At 47.5% G+C, this 17,995-nt stretch overlaps 1 protein-coding gene across 3 annotated transcripts in view; it reads left to right on the plus strand.

The window, feature by feature from the left end:
- The first annotated feature begins 1,771 nt into the window (after window positions 1–1,771).
- Window positions 1,772–17,995, plus strand: part of ALOX5 (arachidonate 5-lipoxygenase) — a 75,686-nt gene continuing 59,462 nt past the window's right edge. The window contains exons 1-3 of one of the 3 annotated variants that reach the window (XM_064269817.1): window positions 1,772–1,854; window positions 9,633–9,831; window positions 15,311–15,392. In XM_064269817.1, coding sequence (XP_064125887.1) covers window positions 1,828–1,854; window positions 9,633–9,831; window positions 15,311–15,392 — 308 coding nt within the window. In that variant the 5' untranslated portion in view covers window positions 1,772–1,827. Of the gene's footprint in view, window positions 1,855–2,188; window positions 2,435–9,632; window positions 9,832–15,310; window positions 15,393–17,995 lie in introns of those variants that run through there. The other 2 variants (XM_064269818.1, XM_064269816.1) reach the window with 2 other exon arrangements.

The raw sequence follows: 17,995 nt of genomic DNA on the forward strand, positions 1-17,995 counted from the left end.
ACAGAAAACCCAAAAGATTCCATGAGAAAACTACTGGAACTAATAGATCCAGCAGAGCTGCAAGATACAAGATAAACACAAAAATCAGTTGGATTTCTATACTCCAATAAAGAGAATGAAAAGGAAATCAGGAAAACAATACCACTTATAAGAGCCCCTAAAAAAATGAAATACTTAGGAATAAATCTAACCAGGGATGTAAAAGACCTATACAAAGAAAACTACAAAACAGTACTGCAAGAAACCAAAAGAGATCTACATAAATGGAAAAACATGTCATGCTCATGGATAAGTAGACTCCACATTGTGAAAATGACAATTCTACACAAAGCGATTTACAAATACAATGCAATCCCGATCCAAATACCAGCATTTTTTAAAGAGATGGAAAAACTACTCATTAACTTTATATGGAAAGGGAAGAAGCCCCGGATAAGTAAAGCACTCTTGAAGAAGAATAAAATAGGAGGACTCCCACTACCTGACCTCAGAACCTACTGTACAGCTACAGTAGTCAAAACAGCCTGTACTGGTACAACAACAGGTACATTGATCAGTGGAACAGAATTGAGAACCCAGATGTAAATTCATCCACCTGTGGTCTCCTGATCTTTGACAAAGGCCCAAAGTCCATCAAATGGGGAAAAGACAGTCTTTTTAACGAATGGTGCTGGCAAAACTTGATGTCCGTCTGCAAAAAAAAAAAATGAAACAGGACCCATACCTCACACCATACACAAAAACTAATTCAAAATGAATTAAAGACCTAAATATAAGCCAAAAACTCTAAAGATCATAGAAGAAAAACAGGATCAATGGTAGAGTCCCTAACAGGATACAAACCATAACCAACAACACACAAATTCCAGAAGATAAGCTACATAACTGGGATCTTCTAAAAATTAAACACTTATGCTCATCAAAAGAATTTACCAAAATAGTGAAAAAAAAAAAAAAAACCCTACAGACTGGGAAAAAAATTTTGGCTATTACAAATCAGACAAAGGTCTAATTTCTAAAATCTACAGGAAAACCCAACAAAAAGACAAATAATCCAATTATAAAACGGGCAAAGAAACGAACTGAAGAAGACATTAAAGTGGACAACAGACACATGAAGAAATGCTTGTGATCACTAGCCATTAGGGAAATGCACTCCCAGCCTCCCAATGCCCTGCTAGCATCCTCAGCCCCCCACCTCCCCAAATGAGCTGACCTCTTCCAGACAACCCCTCTGATCCGGAAACTGGGATTTCTTTTCCTGGCCTCCCTGCTCTGTGGCTGCTGTACACTGAGTCTCACTGCATGAGCACGTCCGGTGTCTAGTTCCCCTCGGTGCCACCTGCACGTGCCCACTCAGCACCACCCAGAGTGGACTCTCAAAGCCTGTGAAAAAAGGCAATGCTGCAGAAGTCTTTGTGCTTCAGATTCCACCTTCATCGGCAGCTGGGGTGTGGCCTCCTTCTCCAGGAAGTCTTTCTGATTCCACAGGTGGGCCCCTCTTCTCCCTCTACACTCGCTGAGCACCTGGCTTGAAGTTACCACAGCATGGGGAATTCTCCCACTCAGACGTGCTTCCCACTGGCACTGGAAACTTGCTGAAAGCAGGGACTAGGTCTAGCTTTCTAGGGTTCCCCAGACCCAGCTCCGGTGCCTTAGCAGGAGCCTGGCACTGAGGGAAGCCAAGGCAGGAAGGGGGTGGGAGCGATGAGCAAGACTGAGGGAAGGGAGGGAGGAAGGGAGGAAAGGAGGAAGGAAGGAAACTGAAATTGCCCCAGGCCCCTGACTGATAGAACAGACACCAAGCCAAGACGGTGAGGCACGGGAATGGGTGCTTCCTGCCCTGATGGAAAGGCAAGTCTTAGCTTGGCCAGGGAACCCTGGTGGCAGAGTGGTTATTAAGAGCTCGGCTGCTAAACAAAGGGTCGACAGTTCGAATCCACCAGCTGCTCCTAGGAAACCTATGGGGCAGTTCTATTCTGTCCTACAGTGCTGCTATGAGTAGGAATCAACTGGACAGCAAAGGGTTTAGCTCGGCCGGAGTTCCTGGAGGGCCTGCGTAAAGGAGCTGCGGGTGTGGCGCCCGGCAGGCCGGGGCGGGGGCGGGCCCGGGGGTAGGGGGCCGAGCTGGGGCGGGGCGGAGCGGGGCCGCAGCCTGCATGGGACGGAAGCGGGAGGGGCAGTCCTGGGTCCCTGCAGAAGTGGGGACACAGGGACGCGCGCACCGAGGCTCCCTGCGCTCACTGCCCGCTGCACCCTGTCCGTGGCTCCCGCGGCCGCTGCCATGCCCTCCTACACGGTCACCGTGGCCACCGGCAGCCAGTGGTTCGCTGGCACGGACGACTACATCTACCTCAGCCTGGTGGGCTCCGCGGGCTGCAGCGAGAAGCACCTGCTGGACAAGGCCTTCTACAATGACTTCGAGCGCGGCGCGGTGAGGCGGGCGGCCGGGACCGGGTGGGGGCGCACGCAGATGGGGACCCCGAGCCTCGGAGAGGCGCCTTCCTGACGGGTGGCACGTGGAGGAGTGGGTAGGGCGGGTTCACTGAGCGGAGAGTGCCCTTGCCCTGCCCACGAAGCAGAGGTAGAGGTGCCCCGTGAGCTGCGTGGGGATCACGCGGAACTGCGAGTCAAGAGGCCTGAGCCTTATCTGGGCTTCACTCTGTCTCCTCTCTGGGTCTCGGTTTCCCCAGCTGTCAATGAAGGGATTAGCTTTAGGCTGGTTCACGAGTCAAGCTGAGCCCAGGCCACCTGGTGGCTTCCAGTGGCACTAGCCCGTGTCCTCACACCTGGGCATCTTAGAGGCACAGGACAAAGCCTCACAGGGAGTTAGAAGGAATTCGAGGAACCCAGGCAAGACCACGCCCTTTGGAAACCTGAGGGTTGTTACTTGCTCCCAGCAGAGTGTATACCCGGCAACCCTTCCACCCCAGGTGTGAGGGCCCAGTGGAAGAAGAGAAGGGAGGAGGGCATTCCTCCACCTCACTAAAAGAAAAGACTGCCTTGGGGAGCTTGGGAACTCAGTGGAGGGAAGGCAACCAGCATTTATTGAATGTTTACTTTGTGGTACCAGGCCTGTGTGGCAGTGGCTCCTGACTCTGATTTGCATGTGAATTCCAGCCCCCCTGGCTTTCTCAGCTAGCTGATCAGGTCAGGTTCCTCACAGAGTTTTTAACGAAGTGCTTAGCACACATGGGGTGGCCATGAGTCGATATCAACTCAAGGGCAACTTTTTTGGGGGGGTGGGGGAAGGACTTGCTTAGCCTAGTGTCCAGCACATAGGAAAAAACAGTTAGCATCTCATGGACCCAGACTCATGGTGACCTCATGTGTGTCAGAGTGGAACTCTGATTCCTAGGGTTTCCAGTGGCTGATTTTTTTTAAAGCAGATCACCAGACCTTTCTTCAGAGGTGCATCTGGGTGGACTCAAACCACCCACCTTTCAGTTGGCAGCCGAGCATGTTAACTGTGTGCAGCAATCAGTGCCCAGCCCACAGGAAGCGCTCAGTAAATGACCACTGTCCTTTGTACAATGCAATGTGCCTAGTCCCAGACCCCTGCAGGGACTGTCAGTTCTGCTCCCCAACCCCAGCTCCTGAACTGGACCAAAAAGATTTGGACTTTACAAAGCTTTCTTGCCACTCTTTATTATTAGGTTGAACCATATAAAAGTGTCCATACTGGACAATTTTACATATTTTTTACATTAAAAAATTGGAAATTTAATATGGCTTGACCAAATACTTCTTGTATAAAATCCATGATGTGTGTTTGAGGTGTGCAGATCCTAAGTTGAGTAAATAATGGTGCACCGTTTTCTGGATTTCAGACTCAAGAAGCTTCAGAACCTTGCTGTAACCCGACTTGGCATTGAGCCAAGTCCTGCATGGCATCAACCTGTTTTGAGCTATAGCAAGGCTTGCGGGTTGAGTGTAAGAAGCAGCACCTCGCAGCCAGGTTTCCCAGTCACGGGGACTGGTGGTGCAGGGAGGTTAATAAGGCATTGATTTTGAATTATGACACCCTCTGACACTTCTGAAAACACAGTCATTATTCCATTTTTTCATGGGTTCTCCTCCCAGCACCTGTGGGAGGAGGCCAGGGTACAGACCACTTTCCCTTTATATGTGGGCGGCAGGGAGCCTGGCTTTTCCACGACCAGGCTCTGGACAGCAGAGGTCACGGCTGTGCCACACTGTGTAGCATGGGCACTGCAGGTACAACGGTTTCTTCGTGGAGGAGATAGTGGGTGGCTACACTAGTGAAGGCCTTGCACTGTTCATTGATTTGCCTCTCTTGGTCCCTCTCCCCCACCCTGATAATTCATTCAAATGACACTGGTGATTAAACACCTCAGGGAGTGTCCCAGAGGCAAATTTCAGGGGTGATTTGCATGTCACCATTTCTGTTCCATGAGACAGCGGTGAGTCCGGAGGGCTGGGCTCGGCAGGAGGATCCCCTGGCTTCTACTGGCTCTTTGAAAAAGTCAGCTTTTGAGAAAGTTCCTGTCGATGCAGTTACCCCACACTTGGCCTTGCACAGCCCAGAGCCACTTCCTCATCCTCCAGCCAATGTGTCTGTAGGGGCTGGCCATCCGTTCTGGGTAAAGGCAAAAGCTAGACCTTAGAGAAAATATTTGCTGAGAAGAAAGGCTATCCTGTTTTACTTAGAAAAGTGAAACAGTTGTTATTTTCTTCAACAATAACAGTGACAAACCAATTCATCCTCTTCCATGGAACTGGCAAGTCAACATACCTTCGCCACCCCCATCTCAAAGCACAATTCAGCCAAATAATAGCCGGAGTTTTTCCTCAATAAATTGAGCGAAGAATCCCTGACTATTCTCATCAGAGTTCTGTGTAGTGATTCAGGACAGGGCTGGGAATCAGAGTCCTTATGAGCTAGACTCTCATGGAAACAGTCAAACTTTGATTAAAAAAAGCTCCACCATATATTGGGGAAAGCCCAGACTGTGGGCCCGAGGGCCCTATTCCTGAAGGCTGCCCCAAGTTAGGTGAGTTGTGGCAAGTTGATTTTTTCCTTTATCTCTGTAAATTTAAAGTAATTCAAGTCAGATGGGATGAATTTAACAGATTTCTGGGAAATTTTAGTTGGCCCATGTTCATTTCATGATAGCACTTTCAGGAATGCTAAGGGCAAGAGGGTGATGTTTAATATGTTATCCTTGAATATATTCAGCAAATGTCAACAAAGTCGTAACTATAAACACTTCTTAAATATATTCAGTGATGAATATGTTCATGACAAATATATTCTAGAACTCTTCCTTTTTTAGGAATAAGAATATGTTAATGAAGAATAAATATTTCCTCCATAGGACCCTCAATCCTTGTGTTCCCCCAGTTTTCCCTCTCTGTCCCATCTCTTCCCTACCTTCTCCCCTTCTTCCTCCCTCTCCTACTTCCTCTACCCCCAAATCCCCAGGGTCATCCAATGTCCTTCATCCTTTCTGCTCTGATTTCTCCCTTCCATTCTGTCTTCTAGTCTCCGCCAGCTCCCTCTTCTCTGCTCCCTCGAACCCTGGCTCTCTGTCTCATATTTCACTCTTCTCTCTGCCCCTAAGTCTTCCTAACCACGGACCTCTCTCTCCACTTCATGCCCCTTGGTCTCCCCTGCTCTTCCCTTCAGTCTCCCCATCTCTCTGCCCCAGTATGTCCTTTGTCTGCTCCCTAATCTCTCTCCCTCTCTGCTCACGACCTTCTTCTCTCTCCCTCCTCTGCCAGCCCTGGGGCAGAGACAGATGGAAACTTTACTACAATTCTGATATGAAGACTAAATAAAAACTGATCAACTAAAGTTTGCTGAAATATTCAAAAGTTTTGAAATCATATATCCAATAAGTAGTTGAAAGCAACAAGTGAAACCAGCAAACGAACCCCTCAGTGAAGCGAGGATGGTGAATTGGCCTGTTTCCCTCACTCCATCCCTGTCTCCAGCATCAGGACCACTGCACCCGCCAGCACCACCCCTAGAAACTCCATGCTAAGCCTCCTTCCTCCGAGGCAAATGCCCCACTTAAAGGGTTTTGTTCTTATCACTTCTGCATCTGAAATGGGGCTCCCCCTCCTCTCCACTCACCACACCACAGGAACCTTACCATCTCTCAAGAGCTGCCGCAAATACCACTCTTTCATGAGGCCAGTCCGTGTCCTTCCCCCTCGTTCCACGAGGCCCCTTCCTACTGCAGTCTTCTGGCCCAGCCCTGGGTGTTTCACCTACGTCACTGGCAGTTGGACAGTCAGGTCTAATCTCAGCACCACCACTGATTTGCTAGCACTGTAGCTACTCTGCCTCACTTAGCCTCAGTTTCCACCTATGCAATGGGGTCATCATCCACTCAGACTATTTGTTGAGGGCCTATTATGGGCCATTCATTGTTCACAGTGTCCCCAGTACAGAATGGTCCGGAGAGTTCAGCAAGTCATGACAGAAAGAGAAGAGCAGGCCAACAGACCCTGCACACAAAGAGGAGAGAAGTTGTCACACCTTGTAGCTCTGTGGACCTTCCTGAGACTGTGTTCTGCTGTTTGGTCCACGTGACCCTGATGTCTACCTGGAAGCCTTTCTCTGACCTCTGTGACTCTTCCCAGAATTGTTTCCTTGGACGCTAGAGCTACAGCCACGAGACTTTGTCCTGAAGACAGCCTGACTTGGTCCAGGCTGAACTCCCCAGTCCCTCATTCATCTGCTGCCACCTGCCCCAGGCCTGCAGCCAGGGCCAGCAAAGCCCATGGGCTGACAGAGACAAGGCCAGACTGGTAGGCCTTCCCGTGGCCCATGGCAGACGCCATCAGCTGGCATACTGAGTCTCTGTATGTCTGTACAGCGAGTTCATCCCAGTTGAGACTCCAGGATCTCTGCCAGCCTCTACGGGGGTGTGGGTAGGCAGGATGAAGGGGCTCCTAGCGGGTCAATACTTCTGTGACTTTACCACAGGTGTGCTGAAGGGTGCTCTTACTCCCCTCTTCCCCCCAGCTGGACATCTGGCCTTCCCTCTAAGAATGGCCTCAGGCCTGTAGAGCTTCCTTCAGCCCTGTCCCCTTCCTTTTTATTCCAGGTGTTTCTCTATCCCCTAGGAATGTCCACCTCAGATTCTCATGACACTTGAGATTTTAGAATGGTCATTCTCTCCTCCCAACCCAGCCTTGCTAGCATCAACACCCCCTCCCACCCCTCTAAGCAGCAGGCAAGCCACTTCCTCCAGAGCAGCCACCCTCAGGCCCAGCCCCAGGCCTCCAGATGCCAACTTCTCTTTGCTCCATCTGTGCCACCAACACCAAAAATGCCTCAGGTTCTCCCTCTGTTGTGCCAAAGTTCAGTATTGTCCTCCTGCTGTTCAGTCTGGTGTGTGGAATCAGGGACACGCCTGGGGAATGAGCTTTGCCAGTTCCCAGCTAGGCTGCTTCCCCAGGACCCTTGCTAAATGCAGAAGAGTGGCGGGGTCCCAAGAAGCACAGCCAGCCAGTGACCTGTGCCTTGGAAAAAGGAACCTGGTGAAGTTCTAATGTTCACAAGACTCACTCAGACACTACCTCACTCGAGTTTCTCAGTGGTCCCGCAGGTCAGACGTGATCTCTGGGGAGAGGAAGAAGCAGAGCCTGGGAGCAGAGCAGTTCCCTGAGGCCACACAGCCAGCCTCTCTGGAGCTGCAATGCACATTTAGAGCCCTCACTTGCCCGGCCAAGCTGTCCTCCTCCTCTTTCTTCCCCACTTGGATGGAATCTCCATCTTGTCCCCGTGAAGGGCTGAGGGCTCTGCAGATTCAAGTGTCAGGGCCCAGACAGTCCTGGACCACCCAGTCCCCACTCTGCCCCTGCCCCAGATGGGCCCTGACCCCCTAGACAACAGCTGCTGGGCCACTTGTCCCCTCAGAACCTGCCTGCCTTGGCCTTGGCCCAATGACACCTCAGCCCAGGGGTCACACTTCTTCCCACCCATAAGAGATCTGTTCTGCCTTGTCTCCCCTCCTCCCAAGCCCTCCGTCCATTGGCTTCACTCTCCAACTCCTCACTCAGGCTCCTCTCTTCAGCAGCCTTTCTATCCCCAACTCTGCACCCCAGCTTAGGCCTGCTGGCATCTTCGTGGGGTTGCCACAAGTTCACCTGCATGGTACGGATGTTGGCCCCTGCCCAGGACCCAGGGCCAGTGCTATCTGTGCGGCCACCTCACAGCCTCTGCTCCTCCTGCTAGTACACTGGGGTGGGGGAGCTCCTTCCCTAGCTGCTGGGAGACAGAGACAGGCAGGCCTGTCAGGTGACAAGATGCCTGTGTGCCCATGGTAGGAACCAGGCAGGTGCCATCCCAGCTCGAGGCCTGGCTCAGCTGCTTTGAGCCAAGGCCCTGGGGACCATAGGGCCCAGGAGGAAGCTTCCGCTTTCTGTCCATGGGTATCTGGCCTCTGTGGAAGCCACAGCATGCAAGTTGCACACTGTGTACAGAGCCGAGGGTTTGCTGAAATATCCAACTTCCCATTTTGCTCAGAAAGCCCTCCCAGGGGGCTCCTGCTGCCCAAAGGGGAAAAGGCAAAAATAGGGAAGGGGGAAATATGTTCAGAACTCTGGGTTCTGCTGCCAAAGAAAAAGTTCAGGGATTGGTGAAATGTGGTTTATAAAGGACCCCGGAGGACAAGAGGCCCTGGAAGCACCTGCTGGTCGTTGAATCAGCTGATGTGATGCTTGAGTCCCTCATCCTTCCTTCTTGTCTGCCAGCAAGAGCTGCAGAGACGCAGATGGCCTAGAAGCCATGCAGGAGTTGCCCAGAGATGCCCATCTCCCCCCAGGCCAGGAGCAGCTCCATCGGAGGTTGGAAGGCAGTGCCGCACACGGGCCTGAGGTGCTTCCTTCTAGCAACACAGCCAGCCTCCACGCACTGCCAGAGCCACAGATGTAGTGGGAACTGCTGGGTCTGATTGTTCACAGCAGTACTGTGTGGTCCTGGGAACTGCAAATGTTCCTGAAAGGCTTGAATTCAAAGGGCTTACATCTGTGCTACTTCATTTGTATCTGAGCCTCTCCACTGTCACTTAGGTGCTGCCCTGCTGAGGACTAGAGAGAGATTATGTGGCTATAGTGGACAGCCTGGTCTGAGTTCCAGCTCACTTAGCAGCTGGGGTATGACTTACTGAGCCTCAGTATCTTCATCTGTAAAAAGGGTTATAACTCCATCCCCCTCCCAAAGTTGTGGTGGGAGTCCCATAGTAATTGTCAGCAGGCCCTTTGCAGTTGGTAAAGGGCTGCCCAGCAGTGAGAGCCAGTTTGTCCCTGTGATCTGGCAGGGGAGAAAGGCCAGCGCCTCTGCTGCCCTTGCTGTGAGGGTGGGCACGTGAAGAGGACCCTCACCGAGCAAAGCCTCGAGGTTGCAGCAGGTCCAGGCACTTGCCTGGGAGCATCCACTCCTCCAGCCTGAGCCGTGTGCAGATATGAGAGAGTCCCTCACTAGATTTTCATCTCCGAGAGGCAGGGACCAGCACATGCCCAGCTCTGTCATGCAGGGCCTGGCACGAGGCCTTGTAATAGCTGAATCCAGTGAATGTCTTGGCTAAATGGACTAGGGGTGATAGGAGGGCTCAGGGGACCCCAAACCACTACGACCTGCCGTTCCTCCTCTGCAGGTTGATTCTTATGATGTGACGGTGGACGAAGAGCTGGGCGAGATCCTTCTGGTCAAAATCGAGAAACGCAAGTACTGGCTCCATGATGACTGGTACCTGAAGTACATCACGCTGAAGACACCCTACGGGGACTACATTGAGTTCCCCTGCTACCGCTGGATCACAGGCGAGGGCGAGATCGTCCTGCGAGATGGCCGAGGTGAGCACCTGGGCCCCTTCCAACCCCTGGGCTTCCCAGGAACCTAAAGGGTTTGATGGCCCTCCTTCCTCAAAGGGTCATTGTTCATGGGAATGACAGCAAAGTACCCAGGCTGTGATGCAGCCTACCTGCAGAGGAGGTGTGGCCTGCCTCAGTGTATTCATAACCCCTTGGCCCAGAGGTTGAGTGAGCAGCCCCCAGTCACACAGCCAGCCTTGCCCTGCAGTCCTACAGGGAAGGGCATGTCCCCTTTTCATCAGACGGTAACTAGGTCCCTAGTAGCAAATATCCATGGGAAATACAAGTAGATGGGCAGTTCTATAGTTGTCAAGGTTATACATTGCTCGGTCACTGAAGTGGCCTTTTCCAGATTCATAGACACCGAGGTCCAGACTGCCCACTGGGAGGTCACAATAGGGTTTCGACTCCGGGACACATCACTCAGACCTGGGAAGTGAAGGGGTTGACCAGGAGTGCCCAAGTGCCAGCTCAGAGGGACCACAAGGCAGACCTGGTGTTCATGTCGACACTAGTTGAACCCCATTTCCTATTTATTACTGAAAGAGGAAAGGACCTAAAATCTACCCTAAAGCTCATGATTCCCAAATGTGCAGACCCCAGTCTGGTACTTCCTCAGGAGGTCATTCCTTGTAAAAGGGCCCACAGCTTGCCTGATAAGAAATGTCAGAGAGAGATGCAGACATCAGAGATCAGCTAAGGCCACTCTTGCCGAATGACTCTTTTTTGCACGAGTGAGTCAAGTCCATGCCTTGGCAGATTGATTCCATACTTCAAATCACAGCCCTTCAGTTGGCTTACAGCCTAAAGCTGGAATGATATATCTCCAAATGCCAAGCATCCACTATAATCATAAGAAGGAGGATAGGGTTTAATAATCCCTTTCGTGTACACTGGTATCTGTACCATCCACATTTCCCGCCTCTGGGCTGTATAGGTATGGTTTGGGAACATTTTTAATACATGCCGGTGTCAGGACAGGGGCTTCTGTAACTGCATAAGCTGGTAGGAAGGTCGTCGGCGTAGTGTGTTTGTTGTGCTGAGAGGTAGTTGCAGGAGGTGCTGTAGCCGGGGGGAGTGACTGTGAATGTCTCTGTCTCTTTTTCCCTCTGTACAGGGAGATAAGCCTTGTGAGTACATTACTGTTTCCTTTGTATTGTTGTGAGGGTGCAGTATTCGGAATTAGATAACATGCAAGTGCATAAGTTATTTTCAGGCAAAAAACACTGTCAACAGGCATCCTTGATGTACTCCATGTACACGGGTACAAATAAGTACCACTTACATTTTCTGGCCATTTAGAATTCTGAACAGTGAGATAAGCCTTGTAAGGATATTTATGGTTTTCTTTGTGTTATTGGGTGGGTGTGGTTCTTGGGATTAGGTGAGATGCATATGAAAAGCTTATTTTTAGAAGAAATACAGTATAAGCACATGTTGTGGCATCCTCGACATACTGCAATCATCAAGGACTTATCTTCCAGTTTCTGAGCTGTAAGTACGTGTTTTGCAGTAAGAAGTAATTTATTGCAGAGGTAATGTTCCCATGACAGCACTCCCTTTTGGGACCTTAGTTTTACCAAAAAAAAAAACCAAGAACTCATTACCATCGAGTCGCTTCCTACTCATAGCAACCTTTTGGTTAGCAGTGGTAGCTCTTAACCACTGTGCCACCGGAGCTCCTTTAGTTTTACAGAAGGCAGGAATTACACAATGTCTCCCCTTGTGTGTTCTCATTTTGGTTTGGAGGTGTGGTATTTGTACTATCCTGTTGTGATGGTTCAGGTTATGTATCCACTTTGCTGGGCCATGATTTACAGTGGTTTGGCAGTTATGAAATTATGTAGTTTGACAGCTATGCAATGGTGTAATCATTCCCCTTGATGTGATCTGATCTGATCAGCCAATCAGCTGTAAGGGCAGTTATGCAATGATGCCTTTATGTGTTACCCCATGTTTTAAAAAGCTCCACTCAACAACAACAAAAACTGAAAAGAAAAAAATAGTTTTTCCTGCTTCATCTTCCCTATCTTACCTCTAGAGTTTGCTGATATATATGTGTACCACATAATGTTAATAAAAAAAAATAGATTACATCACAAAGGTTACCGACAGCCAGTGATACACCCCATTAATGAAAAAACATTATGTCACCAAAAAATGACAAACACAAAATAATTCGTTCATAAAAGAGTTTTAACCTTTCCTAGTTGACAAAGCATTCCTTATCACTAGTTCATTTGCTCTTCACACAAGTTTGGTGAGGTTGGTAAAGCAAGAATGGCTCTTACCTCCATTTTATAGCTAAGACAGTGGAGACAAATGAAAAAATCCTCTCCACCTGATATTCTTAAACTATCAGGCCACATCCCATGGTTTCTGACATGGAATTTGACTTGAGAAACAAAATTTCAAGAGTATTTCTGAGCTGACTGATTGGAGCTAAGAAGATCTTTGTCCCTCTACTTCATGGCAGAAAAAAAGATCACAAAATGCACTGCATCTTGTGATTGCCAGAATGTAGAAGGTCATAGACAGGGCTATTTTGATTTCTAGTAGTTGGAAGACGTTAGCTATAAATTTCTCTCTTGCACCCCCTCTCCCCCACAACCAAGGACCCAGGTGTGTAGCCCTTCTTCCCATACACTCTTGTAGCTCTTCATATCAAGAAGCAGACGGCACAAACTAGGATAATTCAAGGGAGGGTATAATAAAGGGGCTATTTAGAAAGGTGTAGGCCAGTGTGTAGGGGAACCACAGGCCATTACCACCACTAGTTCTGATGAGATGAGGGGGAAGCCCAAAAGAGAAGGAATGCCAGAATCCAGCAGAGGGCCCTAGAGACAGAGCTCCCTGGTTAGGAGATTCAGATAGCCTGGGGGACATTGCGGAGAGTGCTGGGGGATAAATGCCCTAACCTCAGTTTCCCCATGCCCTTCAGGCTCCAGTAAAGGTCCCCATTGACTGAATATGATGGGAAGCCCACTGGGGCAATCTATTCCAGCCACTTTTGGGGACAGACAGGGTAGAGAAGGGTGGGTCTGGAGGGGCCACATAGAAGCTCTCCAACACAATCCACTTGTCTATTGCTGTGTAACTATCTTAGTGACTTCAAACAACCATTATATTTTACCAAGCCATGATTTTGTGGGTTAGGAATTTGGGAAAGGCTCAGGTGGGCAGTTCACCTGTGATCCATGTGGCATCAGCTGAGGTGGAGGGGCTTGAGGATTCACAGCTAAGAAGACTTCTTCTCTCCCATGTTGAGCATCTCAGTGCTCCTTGGCTGCTTTCTCTTCCCATAACATCTCGTTCTTCAAGGCTTCGTCTCCACTTGTCTTGGGCTCCCTCACAGCATGGTGGCCTCAGGGTATTTGTACCTCTCACATGGTGGCTGTCTTCCAAGAGCAAGTATTCTAAAAGACAGAAAGTGGATTCTGCCAGTCTCTTAAGGCCTGAGCCTGGAGACCAGCACAGTGTAGCTTCTCTATATTCTGTTGGTCAGAGCAGCCACAGCGCCCATCCAGATTCAGGAGAGGGACACAGACCCCACCTTTGATGGGAGGAATGTGAGGGAATTTGTGGCCATCTTCAGTCCACCATATGGCACAATAACCAGTGGTTTGAACAACCTGTAAATGAGGGCACACAGTCCACACACAATTCAATTGTTTACCCCAAGGTAACCTCGTAAATCTCATATTTCACCACCGTACCTTGGATGAACATAAAAGTCAGAAACAGTCACTGTGGTTGCAGGCATCCAGAGCACCCATGTGATGGGGCAGCTTCATGAAGACACTGCATATCAGTCTTTTGGAATCTGCTCTCTGGACTCTGTTGCACTCAGTCCGGGCTTTGTCATAACAATTTGACAGAATAATTGACTATTGAATCTAATACTAAAACGCCCAGCTCAGCTTGTATTTTGAATGTCATTTTCCTAGTAATTAATCTTTATTACATTTTACAAAACTACCAGTCTGTGATAGAATGTAAGTTTTAAATACCTGGTCCCTCACCGCAAGTAGCTGGAGAAGCACGTGATAGTTTCCCTTTTCCGGAGGGAGATGCTCTGGGTTCCTGCCACCCGGGGCTCCATTGATGTGACTCATTAAGCACATGATTGCTCCCCTTTCCCAGAGGGAGATGCTCTGGGGTCCTCCCACCCAGGACTTCACTGACTGTGACTCGTCACTGGCTTGACCTTAAACAACAGTATAGAGAGTGATGATGGTACAACCTCTTGTCTTCTAAAGACCCAGAGAAGCATGTTGCTGCCCTTAGCCAACTGCCTCACTTCTGACATGAGACATGGCAGCAGAGCGAGCTGAGAGATGAGATGCCCATGGAGCCCAGGCTTAGAGGGAGTAAAGGAAACCTCCAGCCCAATATAATTACAAGAATGATGGTACAAACCGGTTTTCCCTTTAGTTATGTGTGCGCAGCACAGTGTGAGCACTAGGCGGCATTCTCTTACTAAATCCCCGCCACATCTCTGATATATAGGTACTATTGTCCCCATTTTCCACAGGAGGGGGCTAAGACAACTTGTTCAAGGTCACATAGTTTTAAGTGACCAAGACCAAGTCCAACCCAGCTGCCTCTCCTCTACAGCCCACACTTTAGGTCACTACACAGTTTTAGAATTGAGCTTCTTGCTCAGTCCTTCATGTAGGCACCACAGGAAACCAGAAAATGTTGGGATCTCTATGCTGGATCCTAAGTCTCAGATTTTTCTATTATGTGTAGTCAGGAACATGAGAGCTGTGAGTCCCTGCCACCCTCTCAAGACAACACTGAAGCCCACAGTCACTGCCATTTGTGGAATAAGAAATGTAGAGCTGACAGGGGAGAGGAGGAAACCCTTCCAAAGTGGTCTAAAAAAAAAAAATCCACCAAGAACCATAAATTGCCCTTCCTCTGGAGTGAAAGGCAGCTCTGTCGCTGGGCCCCATGTTTCTTTGCGGAGTGAAGGCTGTCAGAGGCCCTGGGTAGAGATTCACAGGCAGGCCAGAGATGAGCACTATGCATTTGCCAGAGAGGGCCAGAAAATCAAGGCCCAGGACACCCATAAAGCCAAGTCTGGCTCGTGAGCATGAACATTATTCTATGAGCCCCGAGGTGCAGGGATCCTGAGTCTCACCAGGTGGGTTGGCAGGAGGATGATGGATTGGATTTGTCTTTCATAAAGGGAGTGACTGAGAGCCTGGGATTTGAGCCTTTTGTTGAAAATTCACTAGTTAGGTATATGACCTTGTGCGAGGTTCAAGGGAAAAGCTGTCCAACCTCCCCAGGCCACAGTTTCCTTACCATAAAATTGGGGAGAGTGTTCTGTGGCTTACATGAGCTAGTGCATGTAAAGCCCCCAACACAGGGCAGAATGCATAAGGGGGCCCTGAATATTGGACATCATTATCCTTCTTTCTAAGGCTCTTCTCATACTTGCCTTTCTTGACAGCAAAATTGGCCCGAGATGACCAAATTCATATTCTCAAGCAGCACAGACGTAAAGAACTGGAAACACGGCAAAAACAGTATCGGTGAGTTATGGTATCAGACACAGTGGCCCTGGGACCATGCTTCCTTCTGTCATGGGTGCATGGTCTGCACACAGGTTATGGCCCTTCACCGCTAACAAGTCACCAAGGCACCAGCTCCCTGAGGTGGCCTCTCACATCCCCAGGCTTCACCTTACCTACCACTCCAGGCAGAGATGGCAGCGGTGGCGATGGGATTATGGACATACTTGGAATCAGCCAGTTAGGGGAATGAGGCAACAAAAGCTTGAGTTTATTTTATTATCTTCTCATCTGCCTTTCTAGGGATTACTTCTCACTATTTTTAAAAATTTTTTTACTGTGGTGAAATATGTGTAATAAAACATTTGCCAATTCAACATTTTTCACATGTACAATTCAGTGACGTGGGTTATGTTCACCGTGTTGTATAACTATCATGATTATCCATTTCCAAATTATTCCACCACCGTGAAGAGAAACTCGGTGCCCTCTGAACAGACACTCCTCCTTCCCCCTCCTCCCACCTCTGGTAAGCACCAGTAAATTTTGGTCTCCATACCTTTGCCTGTTTCGTATCAATGGGATCATACAATAGTTGTCCTTTTGTGCCTGACGTATTTCACTCAGCATAAGATTTTCAAGAAAATCCACTTTCTTTATCTTTCTTCTCTTTTTTAATTTGAAGGTGCAAATGGCTTTCTGTCGCATTCCAAGGTCATTCTTGTCATTTTACTTGATTTCTTCTGCCAAATTTAAAACTATGAGTATATGTTTTCTCTTGATTTTTTTTTTAGTTTTTGCGTTCCCTAAATAGTCTTGGGTTCTCTAACCCTTCAAATTCGTTCTTAAAGGACATGAACCAGGACTTAGAAAATAGATTCTTGTTTAATCCTGTTGTTTTAACATGTTGTCTCACTGTAGCGCTCTGCCTTCCTGGTGTTCCCAGGGCAGGAGTCGTGCTTTTTCCCTTTTCCAGGGAGTTACCCTTCTCTCTTCTGTCTGCATGGAAGACGGGTAGTTTCCTAGATGAATATACCCCTCACTTCTTATGTCTTCTTATAAAAGTGGTACATGGTCCACAACAAAAGTGACAAATATTTAGGTAGACTGACCAGGAGAAAAAGAGAAAAGAATCGAGTAGCTAAAATTAAAGAAGGAAAGAGGGGACATAACTACTGAGCTCACAGAAATTAAAATGGATAAAAGGGACTGTTGTGAACAACTATATGGAAATAAATTAGATAGCTGAGATGTAGTGGATAAATCCCAGAAAGACACACACTACTGACTCAGAAGAAATAGAAAATCTGAATAGACCAATCACAAGTAAGGAGAATGAATTAGTAATTTACAAGCTTTCCACAAAGAAAAGCCCTGGACCAGAAGGCTTCACTAGTGAATTCTATGAAATATTTAAAGAATTAATACCAATCGTACATAAACTCTTCCCAAAAAATAGAAGTGGATGGAACACTTTCCAACTTATTTTATAAGGCCAGTATTACCCTGAAACCATACCAGACAAAGACATCTCAAAAAAAGGAAACTACATACCAGAATACCTTATGAATAAAGATGCAAAAATCCTCAACAAATTACTAGCAAGCTGAATTCAGCAAAATATAAAAAGTATTGTACAACATGACCAAATGGGATTTATCCCAAGAATGTAATGTTGGCTCAGCATAAAAATAATCAATCAATATAAAATCTTACTGATAGAATAAAGGAAAAAGATCTATGATTATCTCACTAGACAGAAAAAAAGCATTTTAAAAAAAACCAACAAACTTTCATGATAAAAACACTCAAAAAATAGGAATAGAAGGAAATTTTCTCAACCTAATAAAGGACACCTACAAAACTCCCACAGTTAACATCATACTTAATGGTGAAAGACTGAACGCTTTGCCCCTAAGATCAGGAAAAAGACAAAGATGCCCACTCATACCACATCTATTTAAACTTGCACTGGAGGTTTTAGCCAGAGCAATGAGGCAATAAAAAGAAATGAAAGGCATCCAAATTGAAGAAGAACAAGTAGAACTCTCTCCATTTCCAGATAACATCATCTTGTGTAATAGAAAATCCTAAGGAATTTACTAAAAAGTATTAGGACTAATAAACACATTCAGCAAGGGTGCAGGATACAAGATCAATATACAAATATCAATTGTTTTTCTAAATATTAGCAATAAACAATCTGAAAAAATAAAATTAAGAAAACAATTTCATTTACAATAGCACCAAAAGAAATAAAATATTTATGAATAAATTTAACAAAAGTCCAAGACTTGTACGCTGAAAACTACAAAACATGTGGAAAGAAATAAAAGATCTAAATAAATTGAAAGACAATCCATATTCATGGATCAGAAACTTAATATTGTTAAGATGGTAATTACTCCTCAAATTTACCAACAGGATAAACACAATCCTATCAAAATGACTTCTGGCTTTTTTGCAGAAATTGACAAGCTGATCGTACGATTTACATGTAAATAAAAGGGACCCAGAGTAGCCAACACAATCTCAAAAAACAAGAACAAAGTTGAGTACTCACACTTCCCTGTATAAAAACTTACTACACAGCAGCTGTAATCAAGACAGTGTAGTACTGGCAA

This window comes from Loxodonta africana, chromosome 16 (assembly GCF_030014295.1).
Source record: "Loxodonta africana isolate mLoxAfr1 chromosome 16, mLoxAfr1.hap2, whole genome shotgun sequence".
NCBI classification, from domain to species: Eukaryota; Metazoa; Chordata; class Mammalia; order Proboscidea; family Elephantidae; genus Loxodonta; species Loxodonta africana.